Genomic DNA, 14,444 nt, shown 5'->3' with positions numbered 1-14,444 from the left:
CGGTTGCAACAGCACACCCTCACACGTGGATTCCCAAAAATACTTTATTTATAATATAATCCAACATCTCCAAGATCCAAAAATACAGATATACATTTTTTTTTTGTTTGTTTAAACTTTACATTCCTCAGTTTTTTTTTTTTTTTTTTTTTCTCTCGTTTCGGGAATTGGGTGAAAGTCGGTTTCGGACCTCCAGTTTGGATGAGCTGCAGTAAAAATAAAGCTGGGCCCCCCCCGGTGGGGTTTTTTTTTTTTTTTTTGGGCAATGTTCAGTGGGGTATTCCATAAGGGATCACCCTTCTCCAGGAAATATTTAACACTGTACATTCAAAAGTCAGAAGATTTAAATCTTTTAGTAAGCAAAAATGAAGGCTGCTGGTATTTCTATCTACAAGGAGTTGTAAAAAATCTCTACAACCAGGTGTAAAGAGGGCAGGAGATGTTCCTGAGCCCATCCAAACCCTGAACTGGCATGTTCCCAGTAGGAGAGTTTATTGCTGGTATCAGATCTCAGATGCTTTACACATCACAGAGGTTGTAAAGAAGAGGAGAATCTTGTACCTCACGTTATTCATCATTCCTAGTAAATTATTCTTCCTTTTGAGGGCTCTACCTTCCAGAGCTTGTTTTCCTTTTTGCTTTGCTGGTTCAAGTGGAAAATGCTCTTTTGGAGCCCCAAAAGTACTTCTAAAAATGTGGTTTTTTATTCTACCTGGTCAGAATTTTGGAGCTGAGGGAAGCCAGCTCCACATTGGCTCACCCTGAGCTGCTCTCTTCCCTCATGGCATGTTTCCAGCATGAACAAAACTCCAGAGTGGAGTTTTGAGATTGTTTCAAATCAAACGGCAATACCAGTACTAACAAAGCCTTAGGAAAAGCAGGAAGAAAAGTCGTCTACAATACCATTGGGTGAAAGAGGAAAACAAAACCTGGAGCAGCATCAACACAGGACACAGCAATGCTCCAACTCAATCCAGTGCAGTGGGGAAGGAGGAGCAGCTCTCACCCTCTGGGGACTGGATTACAGGCTGGCTCATGAGCTATCACGAATTTGCTCTCATGAAGAGGCAGGAACAAGAAGAGGGCTCGCTGTACTCCAGCTTTGTGTGACTGTGCTATTCCTCCTCCCTCCATCCAGCACTCTGGCTTCAATTTCCCTGCCTGCTTTCCATGTGCTGTTCTGTGGCAGCAATGACAAATGTGCATCACAAATGTGCATTTTCAGGCACAGAACTATAGGAACTTCCTCTCTCTAATGCAATGTAGTAAAGACACCTGCAACATCACACTGGAAATGACAGGACCCTGAAGACAGGGATATTTTCCTACCATAAATCAGTGTTCACAGAAAAGCTGCCTCACAATTGAGAGGTTTTTTCTACATCAGCAGCAGGCACAAAGCCCCACAGAGAGAAGGAGAGGTGGCAGGAGCTGTGTTCTACTTTCCTTCATTGCAAAACATGAGTAAGAGGCTCAGTGTAACAGGAAAAGCCTTCTTTCTTTAGAAAACAGGCGCCAAAATCTGAGTAGGAGTGTTTTTAATCTCCTGTGCTGTTTATTCAGCAGAAGGAAAGTTTATCTGGGAGTTTCTTTATGCCTTTCCAGCAGTCTGTACCAAGAGCTCCTGCACACTGGTAGGGAAAGCAGCACACAGCCCTGCACACAGCTGCCACCAGCACCCACTAGGGAGCAGAGCCAGCAAAGCTCGAGTTTGGGGCTTTTTATTCCCCTTCCACCAGTAGGAAGGAAACCTGCAACACCTTTCCCCACTACATCTTCCACTGAAGGCAGGTAAGCCTCGTGATGCAGGAGAGAGACATGAAGACAAGACTTTGCTCTTCTGTCAACTTCTGCATCCACTGTCTCTCAGAGGAAGGAAAAAACAGAGATCTTTGCTTTCCAACTCCTGATTTCCTCTCCCCCTTCTGCTGCAGCCACTGACGCTGTGCTAATGCAGGGATTCACATTCACCATCTGAAAGGCAGCTAGACAAGTCCAGAACATGCAAACGTGGCATATCAAAAAAAGACAAGAAGTTTGTTACAACATTCCTGAATGGCCTTCCTCAACAGCAGAGCCACAAACATGGGAACAAACAGTGTCCTCATGGAGCCTTTTCCTAAAACCTGATTTACCCATGTGTCACACGGGTAATCACAGCTAACAATTCAGGCCTTCATCTTATTTTGTGAATACATCTGACCTTGTCTCTCTCCAAGAATACTGTAGGTTTCATCTTCACAGTGATGTACTTAAAGAATCTTCAGGGAAATGGAAACAGCCAGAAAAGGCAACACCCTCCCTCAGTATTATTGTGCAAGACTAACATAAATAAAATCTCCGTGGCAAAGGGATTTGGGACTCCCTCCCAAAGTCACTGTCTTAGGAAAGAACAGGAATTTCAACTGGCCACTGGATAATTAAATATCATACCGGAAAAAGATGGAGGATAGATTAACAAAAAATAATCGAAGGTAATATTGCAACATGAATGAAGGAATATATTAAATTCTTCTTGCCTCGGCAGTGTATCCCCCTCTACTCCTTACTTCTTTTTCTTTCTTTCCTGAACACAACGAGGACAAAACCTGTAGGAAAAAAGAGGCAGTAATTAGCTGCTGAAATTAACAGAACAGAGCCTGAGAACTGTTTTTAATATCTGTGCACAAGTAAGCCTGTTTCTGACAAGCAATTTGGTGATTTGATTAGAACATTCCATTAGATAAAAATAACAAGCCCACGACCCTTTCCAAGATAGGCACACAGTAAAACCCTGAGAAGTCTCCAAAATTTGCCTCCAGAAGTGAAATGAAGAGGTACCTGTCTCTGTTCTAAGCACAGCCACAACTAAAGACAACAGAGCAAACCACAGATGTAACACGTCCATGTTTGCACAAGGCTCAGGTCAAAACTTGCTCTGTTCATCAGGCAGTTTTGCTCCCACCAGTACCTAAGACTTCTGTGGAAATGGATTTTAACAAGAAGGTTCATCTTGCATCTTCTACCCTCAATCCCCAATCGCACACAAGATGCAAACCTCTGATGAGAAGAGCAAAGCTCCTCTGTCAGGGTCACAACAGGGTTTTAATTCTTGTTGAGGCAAACTGATAAAAGTCCCAAAGCTGAATGTTGTCACACTCACCATTTCCCTTTTGGTTTGGTGGTCAGGTCCACACATGCAAAGTGGAACCACTCGATTGGGCACTGCAAAAGAGAAAGGAAAAATCCACAGGGGAGATTCTTAGTGGTTCACAAACATTCCCATCATTTGCTATGAGCTAACTGAGCAAGGACCCTCTCCTTGGATTGTACAGGGTTGGGAGACAACAAACATCTAAAAATCAATCATCTCTCAAGTGCTTACATCTGGGTTGTCACAGCCAATCATCTCTCCATAGGACACCTGGTGACACAGGCAGTATGTGGGCTCGTTGGGATCCACTGGCATGTCCAGGACATCCGAGGGATGCACTGACAGGATGGTATCAGCAAACTCAGACCTGTGAGCAAGGACAGAGTCAGGACAAAACACTTCTCAACTGCAGACAACACTGTCGTGCAAGGGCATGGCTTCCCAGTGTCAGAGGCAGGGTTAGATGGGATACTGGGAACAAATTCTTCCCTGTGAGGGTAGGGAGGCCCTGGCACAGCAGCCTGGAGAAGCTGTGGCTGCCCCATCCCTGAAGTGTTCAAGGCCAGACTTGGAACAACCCAGGCTAGTGGAAGGTGTCCCTGCCCATTGCAGGGACTGGAATGGGACGGTCTCCAAGGTCCCTCCAAACCCAAACCATTCTGGGATTGGATGTTTCCAAGATCTAAATCCTATTGTTTTACAGTATCTTCCCTAAACCACATTGACCCTGTTTTAGAATTTGTATTACATTACCACAATCCAGTAATTAAAATCATAAGGTAGGTTGGATCAAACACGGTATGACTAGAAAGAATTAGGAGAGGGATTTGTCGAGATCATGAGTAAAGTAACAAAATTATCATACAGATCACTTCTGGTTGTGGGTAGAATAACCTGTTTAGGGTTTTTCCCCAACCTATTTCAATAAACATTTTTTCTCATTGTCAGGCATGAGTGAAAACTCTTACCCTGACAAGGATGTGTTGACATGCCAGTAGCAGTCCATACAAACTACTTTTAATTTCCTGCCCTTCCATTTAGCCAACTGAAAATATCAGAATAAACTGAGCCTTTAATATAAATCCCATCTCAGAGAGGGGACATGCTTTCCTCCTTGGCTGTCAAAACCACATCAGATTTTTCAAGGCTACTTAGGACACAGTCCTTTGAAAACAACCCCCCAAAATTCTCCAAGATTTCTAGAACACCAGCATAACATCAGTTTCTGTCCTGACAAACAAGTGTTTCTTTCACCATCAAGACCACAAGCAACTGTTAAAAATAGCTCTGTGACAAAAATCAAAGCTATTTTCTCCCAGCTTGCCAAGCAGCAACAGGGAGCTTGATCTTGTCCTTCCAGTCAGTGTTCCAAGCATGCTGAGCTTCCACATGCCAGCCAAGGAGTTAATTAACAATGCTGGCCTGTCCTAAGCAGGACATTAATGAAATGGAGTAAAACCAGAACACTCTTAACACTGCTTGCCATCCGGACATGAGTCATAAATAGGGTAATATGAGCTTGTGGAAAATTCATGAAGTGTCAAGCCCAAGGCCCTGGAGTTGTGCCTGCCTCTGCCTTACCCTCCTCCTTTGAGCTTCTTTTTCTTTGGTGTATCTTCTTCAGAAGTTCTCCTGCCTCGACCACGAGAGCTTCTTTTGTCTTTCTGACTTCGTCCCTCTAGAAAGGAAAAACAACTCCATCATTTCAGCCTGAGTGGCAGAAACATCCCCAGCTGTTGTTCTTTTAATGCAGTTATTGTCTTGAAATCCCTATTTCATATGTAATTGAGTAATCCTTATTGTATATGTAATTTAATATGCTGACTGAAATGCATTTTTAAGCCACAAATACACCAAATTGGTAACAACTGAGCACCAAACTCTTTGTGTTTGCAGTTTTGGCAATAAAACACTGCAGTGTATCAGCACAGGTCATAAACAGTATTACACTTGATTAGACATGCAATCTCAGTATATTTTTACACACAGTTAATAGATTACTCAATAACTAAGCTAATTTATTTCCACCTCCTTGCTCCTATCCCTTATTTCATTGTTCAAAGGAATAACACTGTGCTGTGCTGCTGCATCCACATTCAAATGTCACTATAATCACACAATATTTCAGTATACACCACAGAAACTGGTATCTTCTTTAAATTCCTAATTTTTCTCAAAACTAAGACTGTTACGCCAGTGCAGTTTTGGCACAGCACCTTCATTAGAACCAGTAACAACCTCAGGATGATCCTAGCACCACATTTCTCTTCATCTCTTGCCCACTGTAAACATGTTGAAGAGCATTAAAAAACAAGAAGAGAGCGGCACACTTCTTTCCTTCCTCCAGAGATATTTTACACCTCAGCCTTCCTGGTTTGATACTCTAAGTGCTGGAAAAGGCTCTCAGTTGTTTAAAATGTACTCACTTTTCAGGCTTCGGGATCCAGGGGTTTCAAAGTCGCTGCCTTCCAGTTTATCTTTGAGATCAGCTTCAAACCGCGCCAAGTCTGCATCCAGCCGGCGGATGTGCTTATCCACCTGCACCAAGAGGAAACCACAAACTGAATTACAAAGAAACACACACACAAAAAAAAAAAGAGCCCCAAACGAAAACAGGAAGGGCTAAAACTTGGCTGTTATTGGCATGAGCAGAGCGTGGTACTGCGGAGCAAGGCACTGAAGGGGTACAGGCTGGGGAAAGGGAAATGGCGCACACACACACAAAGGGAATGAGGGGGGAAAAGCACAAGGAAGGAAAAGGGAGGCAACATAAAGGGGAGTCAAAGCAACTCAGACTAATGATTTTCAGACCAGAACAAGATGAGAGATACTAAAAATAACTGGTTTGTCCCTGCAATTTTCAAAATTCAAAGATAGTCCTCCAAATGTGTGGAGTAGAGCAGCTAGGATTTTTCCCCTGGTACTCCACTGTCATGTGAATCAAAAACGTTTAACAATAAACACAGACAGAGGCTGACTATCCTCAGTATCAAGTCAACACACATTAATTAAAGTACCTTCTACTACCCTGGATGCAATAAAGTGACTTTCAGAACAGAGATTTTAACCCATCACCGTTAAACTGTGCTGCTGCAATACTTCGACATTAAATGAGTTCACTAGTTATCTAGGGCATTGATATTCCTGGGACATAATTTCCTTTTTTTGTAGTATTTGATGGCAATCAAACATCTACTGCAGCTGTAGCAAAACCCAAAGCATCTTTGCAAGCTGGACAACAAACACTTTACAGTCAAAAGGATTCCCCTCATTCAGCTTTCATCCAGGGGGTAAAACACGTGGAGATAAGAATTATTCAAGGGACAGGGACAGAAGAAAAAAAAAGTGGAAAGCTGCATCTTAAGAAATGGGATTTTCTCCCAAGGTCCACCGAGGAAATTTTGATGTCCAACAAACCAAGGCAATTGAGCAGAATTTCTGCTGTTCTTCCACAACACAGTACAGCAGCTGGCTTAAAAAAAAAATTTGCATTCAACTAAGTGTGCCCCAAATAAATTATCAGTGACAGAGAGCTGTTGGGAGGAGGGAGTGGGGTAGATTTGCTGGCATTATCACACAGCATAAGAGTACTACTGATAAAGCCACCTCCAAAGGGGAAAAACTCACTAATTCTTCAGCAAAAGAGAAACCTGCCAAAGGAGAAAGCTTTTTGGGGATGGCAACAGTGAGAAACATAAGCTTTAATTTGTTTTGGTAAGAAAATAAAGCAAAAAAAAAAAAAAAGTCAGGGAAAGCTGACAATGTGAAGCATCTCCACAGGCACCATTCCAGGGGATTCCCATTTTTCTATGGCTCACCATCTCATAGGTCTGCATGGCCAGCTGCACTTTGTCATCACTGTACTCTTTACACTTGCTGTAGGCACTCTGGATCTTCCTCAGGTGCTCCACTCTCTCCTCAGGTAACATGTTTTTCACAGACTCAATGTATGCTGCTGCCAGGCTGTCAATCTCTGCTTTCTTGTCTGAAAAAAAAAAAAAAAAAAAAAACAGTTATTTTTGATTTTCTATTTCCATTTAGGAGACCCTTCCTGACAGCTGTTACGCTCCCCTCAATTCCTTAATGCATTTTCCTTTTTAAAAACAAAACTAGTTTAGTTAAAGGTGTTCACTCTTTGACACCTGTGGTGTGATTCTGCTTTCTTGAGTGTTCTATAGCTAATTCAGAAGTTAATTTACAGTTAATTCACAGTCAAGATCAGAAACTGAACCCATGTGTTCACAAGTTTCAGCCTCTCTTCTGACATGCAGAACATTTTACTTGTTGCAGTCACTTACTGTTCTAATGATTCAAAATGAAAATAATTAATGTGCAGCCAGATACCAACAAAAACTTTAAAAAGGAAAAAAAATCGTCCTGCAAGGCACAGAGGAATCTAGAACTTGTTAAATACACAAATATGTGGCAGGAAGGCTATCCAAGTGGCCACTGAGTACAGTGATCACAGAACTATAAATTTAGACTAGAAACAAAATCAAGCCATGCGATGTGAGCTGTATCCTCACAGGAAAGAAACAAACAGTGCACTCAGGCTGAGAGAAGGAACAGCAGTAGAGGGGAGACACCTCCTCTAAAGCCCAGCCTCCACTGGGCTCTTCCCATCCCTCAGGCCAGGCTCTCTCGGCCTTTGCTTGCCGAAATACCTGCACGTACCTTCTGTTCTCTGATCCAGCTCCCGCATCAGCTGGAAATTCCTCTGCAGCTCGCAGGGTAGGTTCTCAATACCTGCAAGAGAAATGCTACTAAATGCTCTGAGCAACCTTGTCAACGGCAGGCGTCCCTGCCCATGGCAGAGGCTGGAACGAGGTAAGTTTAAAGGTCCTTCCCCATCCTGTGAGTCACGTACCGTGAGCCGCTCGCTCACCTCAGCAGCCCTTGAGCACCTGTCTGGGTACTGGGCGCTGGGCCAGGACCAGCGGCACGGCCGAAGGGGGAGCGGGACCCCCTCGCTGCTGACCACCACAGCCGCCATGGCATCACTCTCCCGCTCCCCGGCGCGTACCGGTGACGCTACCTGTCGCCTGCTGATGACGCAATCACAGTGCCGCCCCCCCCCACCCCCCCGCGCTGCCCGTGGCGCAGTTTTAATTCCCGCGCTGCCGCCACCGCCGCCGCCCCCGCCCCAATCCCACCGTCCCGGCCCTCGCCCCGGCCCCTCCGCCGCCCGCGCCCCGCGCTCACTGTCCAGGTAGTGCTCCAGGTACATGGCAGTCGCCATCTTGCGGGCCTCGCGCCGCTCCCCGCCGCCCGCCGGGCCCGCATGACAAGGCCCGCAGCCTCATCCCGTATTCACGGCCCGCGCGCCGCCCATTGGCCGCCGGGGCCGCTCCTGCTGCATATTCATGAGGGGCGGGGCGGGGCGCGCGGGGATTGGCGGGCGCGGCGGAAGGGGCGGGGCCGGGCGGCGCGGCCCTGTGGGCGCACGCGGCCATGGCGGCGCGGCGCGGAGCGCTGATCGCGCTGGAGGGCGTGGACCGAGCCGGGAAGAGCACGCAGTGCCGCCGGCTCGTGGAGGCCCTCCGGGAGGCCGGGCACCGCGCCGACCTCCTCCGCTTCCCGGGTACGGCGCGGCTGGGGTGAGCCCTGGGGAGGGGGCGGGGTGCCGCACGTCCGGGGGTTCTGGCGGCGCATCTCAACTCTGGGCTTGAGCCCCACGCTTGGACAGAGGGACCGCCCCCAGCCCTGACCGGTAGAGCCCTCCCACCCGTGACAGATGGACCTTCCCCCCCGCCCGGACAGAGCGACCGCACTTCCCCCGCCACGGGCGGGTAGACCCCTCCCATCCCGGACAGACCGACAGACTCATCCTGGATGGAGCGAGCTCTTCCCCCCAGCCTGTCACAGGCAGATCCCCAGCCCCTTATGGACTGACCTTCTCCCACCTGTGACAAATAAGCATCTCCCTCACCCTGGACAGACGTCCTGCCTGCCACCCGTGACACACAGACAGACTCCCACCCTGGATGGACTGACCTTTTCCCATCCGTCACAGACAGATAGACCCTGCCCTTGTCAGACCTCCCAGACAGATGGACACCTTCTAGGAAGAGAAGTTTGGGGCAGCCTTTGCATCTTCTGTCTTTCCTACAGACAGAACCACAGAGATTGGGCAGCTGATCAGCTCCTACCTGGGGAGGGAGAAGAACCTGGAGGACCACACCATTCACCTGCTCTTCTCTGCCAACCGCTGGGAACATGTGTAAAGATGATGTTTGTTCAGTTCTAAGAGAAAGATGTGTGATGTTGAATCCCATGGGGCTTGAGCTTGCAGTGGATACGGAAAGTACAAGAATGTGATTCTATTCAGACAGGAAAACAGGCTGGAAATGGTGTCTTAAGGACTCTTGCAGCTTTGGATTTAATCACAGAATGATTTCGGCTGGAAGGAACGTTAAAGCCCATCCAGTTCCACCCCTCCGCCATGGGCAGGGACACCTTCCACTGTCCCAGGTTGCTCCAAGCCCTGTCCAGCCTGGCCTTGGACACTTCCAGGGATGGGGCAGCCACAGCTTCTCTGGGCAACTTGTGCCAGGCCTAACCACCCTCACAGGGAAAAATTTCTTCCCAATATCCCACCTAACCCTGCCCTTGTAATCTTAGATCAGATCCCACAGTTTGGGTTCTTTTTAATTATTGGTACCCTATTTTCAAGTCCTTTGCTATACTGGATTAAAAGCTTGGGGAGCTGAGACAAAACCAGCTCAGACTGTGAATTTACTCTCTTTCCTGCTTTGCCAGGCAATCCCTGTGAATGACAGTGCTTAAGAAATTGTTCCCAAATTTCCCCTATAGCCAAAGCCCACCTTCAGCCATAATTGGCTGTCCTTGCTTTAGTCACAGAGTCTGTGTGTGGACATGGAGAAATGAGTGTTGGCTGTTGTTTATACCTGGAAATACACATTTCAAAATGTTCTCATTTTACAGAAGAGCTTTGCTGGCTCTGCTGTAGTGGCAGTGCCAATTTAGCTGGGAGAGCAGAAGGCAGGTAAGTGAGCTCTAAGAACTGTCATGAATAAAGGTGGCAGAGCATATCACAAAATCTATTGCACTACCTAAAAAGGGAAGAGGACTAAGCTGTCCTCAATTTAGTTCATCTGTGATCTTGCCTAAGCCCTGGAGCTGCCTAGAGCAGTGCCCAGTGCTTGGCACCCTGAGTTTGGGTGTCATGAAAGGGTATTTGATCAATGCTTGGTGAAGAATACAAAAAGCTCTTCACGTGCCATCTGCATCACAGCTGCCCCTGCCAGGGATCTCCCTTAATGATGACATACTTGGAGTTTTAGATGAACTCCTTTCATTTCTGTCACTATAAAGGAGTGCAACTTTATTATTTTATCTTCCACATGGTTTCAGACCGATGATGAAAGAGAAACTCCATCAAGGGATCACGGTCGTGGTTGACAGATATGCCTTCTCTGGAGTGGCCTTCACAAGTGCCAAAGAGGTGAGTGAAACCTGCAGCAGCCCCTGCCCCTCTCTGTTTGGGGAAGCAGCTTCAGGTAGAGGCTGTTGGTGTGAATGGCCCAGGGGCCATTCTGTGAAATGAGGATTGGAAATGAGGGATGGAAGTTTCAGCTCAGATATTAACATGGGTCTACCCTTCCCCACAACAAGCAGAGAAACTTATTTCGTGACTTTTTGTAAATCTGGACAGACTGCTGGACTGTAGGCTGACCTGTGTGACTCTGGAGAATGATTCTGGGTATTAATAAAGACTCTCTGTACTTGCTCAGGCTGCTGGCACATGAATTTGCCGAACAGAACCACATACATTAGAAGGGACCTGTGGAATTCATGAAGCCCAGCCTCCAGCAGGGCTGGCATAAGCATGCTGCTTGGGCCTACATCCAGCCAAGGTTTGAGCATCTTCAGGGATGTATATCCATTCCTTTCTGGGTTCTTCTCTGCTCACTTTAAGAGTAAAAGGGATTTTCTTCATTTAGCCTGAGTTTCTGGCATTCCCACTTGTGCCTTTTGGCCTGTCCCTGCTTTCAGAGCAAATCAGCTCTGTCAGCCTCCCTTTGAGCCATTCTGCACAGACACTCCTGTCCCACTCCATCAGATGTGTCCCGTTCCTGCTTGTCTTGGGTTACACTTCAGGATGTGACCAGGGGTGTGTATTCTGTCACCATCTGTTGAGACCAGGTGGGGCAGTGACCCTTGAGGAAGGGATCCAACAGCTGAGAGAAGTGGCAGTACTGAAGGTGCTCTTTGGGGGGCATGGACAGCATGACAATGACCCTGACAAGGTCAGGTGCACAGGGCAGATGTGGAATCTGGCAAACTTAGGGCCAGCTCAATATACCCCCTTTATTGCAACAATTAACTGAGAGACACTGGGTTCTCTTGCTAACAAGCTTAGAAATTTTGAGAGCATGATCAGTGGCCTGATGCAGGCTCATGTCTCTGCCGTAGTCAAGAGCCTTCAAGAGATGAGGAAGATCAATGCAGCACCAGTGCAAGTCACAGGCCCCAAAGTCAGAGCCCAGCATCCCCCAGCAAGGGAGACCATGGGGAAGATATGGGAAAGTGGGATGGGAAACCCACTTCTGTCCTGGAAGCACGGGTGCATCAACTCAGGGAAGGGAACACCAACTGAGGGAGCTCCACTAAGGTGAAGGTAGCCTCAGCCTCCCATGACCAAGGTGCAGGGTATTACAGAAGGGAGGATGATCTGTTGGATCCACTTGAAGGAGCCTCCACTATGTATGCCTAAGAAAGAAATAATAACCAGAGCTAGAGGGGCCCTACCTCTAGCCAGGGAGAGGCATGGGAAAACTGGGTCTTTTGGATGATGTGGATCTGATGGCCTGTCATATCAGAGCCACAGGAACACAGAGCACTGGTTGACACTGGTTCACAGTGTACATTAATACCATCGGGACATGTTGGGAAGGAACCTGTTTCAATTGCTGGGGTTACAGGGGGATCTCAGGAATTGGCTTTGCTGGAGGCTGAGGTGAGCCTGACTGGGAAAGAGTGGCAGAAACATCCAATTGTGACTGGCCCAGAGGCACCATGTATCCTAGGCATAGACTTCCTCAGGAACGGCTATGACAAAGACCCAAAGGGACTCAGGTGGGTTTCTGGAATAGCTGCTGTGGCAGCAGAGGGCATTAAGCAGTTGAACACCCTGCCTGGGCTATCAGAAAACCCATCTGCAGTGGGACTCCTGAAGTACCAATTGCTACCTCAACAGTGCACCGCCGGCAGTACCGGGCGAATCGAGATGCCGTGATCCCCATCCTCAGGATGATCCATGAGCTGGAGAGCCAAGGGGTGGTCAGCAAAACCCACTCACCCTTCAACAGCCCCATCTGGGAGAATAGAGATTGAATGTGGACTATCGTGCATTGAATGAAGTGACTCCACTGCTGAGCACTGCCATGCCGGACCTGCAGTATGAGCTGGAGTCCAAGGCAGCAAAGTGGTACACTACCAGCTTTGTGATGTTTGGCAGCAGCTTACTTTTGGACTGAGCAAGTTTTGGAGTGGTATTGGCTGTGTAGAGGCTCAGAACGTGGCTTGGTAGAGTTCAGATGGGATCTGCAGAAGAGGCATGAAAAGCTTCCACTCTCTTCAACTTAAATAGGCAGAAGAGGTGCTGAACACGTGACAAAACCTGACTCGCCCCCAAATGACCAGGACTGAATTCCCACATGTTAAGCTGGGGTATCACCTTTTCAGTTTGTAGCCTGTCCTGACTATTTTAGGTTGCAATTCCTGCAACCGTCCTTAGCTGTTCATTTCCCACCTCACCCTCCAGCCAACCTGCTGCTTTCTTGTCTTTGTGTCTGTCTCACCTCAAACTCAGTTGTCTTTGCCTGGGACAGAACTTCTGCCTGGACTGGTGCAAACAGCCTGATGTTGGACTCCCAAAGCCAGACCTGATCCTGTTCCTTCAGTTAAGCCCAGAAGAAGCAGCAGAACGAGGGAACTTTGGACATGAGCGTTATGAGACCAGCTCCTTCCAAGAGAAAGTTCTCCAGTCCTTCTGTTGCCTAATGGAGGACAAGACCCTAAACTGGAAGGTGAGGAATTAACTCTAATGGGCTTGTTGTGGACTGGGGTGGCTGGAGTCTCTAGTGAGAGCTCCCAGATTTTGCCTGTCACATGCCTGTGCTGCCCCTTCCCACTTCTGCTCAGTGGGATACGTTGGGGACCAGCCAAGGGCACTGTGAGATGTGGCACAGAGGGCACTTCCCTGTTCAGGAGTCCCTGGTCAGCTCTTTGTGACTGCCAGCAAACAACATGCTGCAGCATTTTCTTCTGTTTCCCTTCACCCACTCTCACATCTGCTTCTTAAATGTCTATTCCTACATACATTGATTTCTCCCAAATCCACTCCAGAAACTGCAGAGAGGAGGTGTAGTTATGTATCCTGTATTTTTGTTGTCTTGGAAACAGACAGTGGATGCTTCAAAGAGCATTGAAGACTTGCACAGAGAAATCAAGTCCATTGCAGAGGAAACTATGCAGGAGGTTCAGAATAAACCTCTGGAAGAACTCTGGAAATGAAACTTCATACCAGTTAAAAGAGTAAGAGGAAGATCAAGAATAAGGGAAAGGTCACTTCTTGGATCTTCTGTGTTTGGATGACTGTGACATCCCAGCAGCTACAGCTTAGATCCTGTATATTCTTTTGGGTCCAACATGCTGCTGATGGTTTTTTTTATTATCTGCACCTCCCTTCCATCCTGTATAGTTGCGTCTGCATTTTTAAAATGAGTATGCCATAAGCCTTTATCAAATTCCTTGTCAAAACCTCCCTCTCCCAAGCAAGAGCACCTGTTCCAGCTACACTCCTGGAGTGCAGATGTGGGTATGGAGACCAGGGCCAACCCTGGACACAGACACAGTTCTTGTTTTTAGGGAATTGCCATGTTTCTGATCATTTTTCTTCTCTAATAAATGCATCCCCCCATGTTCAAACCAGTTTGTAGAGGATTTGCTAATAAACTATTCTTTTAAGCATTTTTTTTCCCCAGTATGATCATTTATCTTCTAGAAGGATATATGGGAGGTGAAAGTGCTGCAGTTCAGGCACTAAATCCAAGGAAAGCTGTTTGCAGGAGCTGTGGAAAAAAGGAGAGGTGAATTCAAGCCTTCTTCCCAGCTGTGCAGTGCTGGACAGCTGGAAGCAGGTAAGAGCCTGAAATAGATGGATGAGCTCATAGCAAAGCCAGTTTGGAGGACAAGTTGCACATAAATTATTTTAAACTGGCCAAGATGAGAGGAATAATCATTTGTGGCTCCTGCACACACCCCAGTGCAGTTTGAAACCAGACCA

The 14,444-nt window shown here is 47.1% G+C and overlaps 2 protein-coding genes across 4 annotated transcripts; one reads left to right on the top strand and one right to left on the bottom strand.

The window, feature by feature from the left end:
- Nucleotides 1-30: 30 nt before the first annotated feature.
- On the bottom strand, nt 31-8,487 carry ING5 (inhibitor of growth family member 5). 3 transcript variants are annotated; one of them, XM_014870408.2, is made up of 8 exons: nt 8,336-8,487; nt 7,808-7,879; nt 6,952-7,118; nt 5,560-5,671; nt 4,715-4,811; nt 3,365-3,500; nt 3,143-3,204; nt 31-2,588 (listed from the first exon to the last, which is right to left on the bottom strand). In XM_014870408.2, the coding sequence occupies exons 1-8, from the start codon at nt 8,370-8,372 to the stop codon at nt 2,546-2,548; spliced, it is 726 nt and encodes a 241-aa protein (XP_014725894.1). In that variant the 5' UTR covers nt 8,373-8,487; the 3' UTR covers nt 31-2,545. The 3 variants fall into 3 exon arrangements, with proteins under 3 accessions (XP_014725894.1, XP_014725895.1, XP_088026732.1); XM_014870409.2 differs by lacking the exon at nt 8,336-8,487 and adding an exon at nt 8,001-8,170; XM_088170606.1 differs by lacking the exon at nt 8,336-8,487 and adding an exon at nt 8,019-8,134.
- A 59-nt stretch (nt 8,488-8,546) lies between these two features.
- Nucleotides 8,547-14,128, top strand: DTYMK (deoxythymidylate kinase). The gene is made up of 5 exons (XM_014870410.2): nt 8,547-8,714; nt 9,245-9,353; nt 10,508-10,598; nt 12,988-13,185; nt 13,562-14,128. Exons 1-5 carry the CDS (start codon nt 8,585-8,587, stop codon nt 13,670-13,672), a joined length of 639 nt encoding a protein of 212 aa, XP_014725896.1. The 5' UTR covers nt 8,547-8,584; the 3' UTR covers nt 13,673-14,128.
- The last annotated feature ends 316 nt before the right edge of the window (nt 14,129-14,444 follow it).

Source organism: Sturnus vulgaris, chromosome 10 (assembly GCF_052056855.1).
Source record: "Sturnus vulgaris isolate bStuVul1 chromosome 10, bStuVul1.hap1, whole genome shotgun sequence".
Lineage (NCBI taxonomy): Eukaryota > Metazoa > Chordata > Aves > Passeriformes > Sturnidae > Sturnus > Sturnus vulgaris.
Note: the sequence above shows the minus strand (reverse complement) of the source record. Positions and strands in the feature narration are given on the sequence as shown.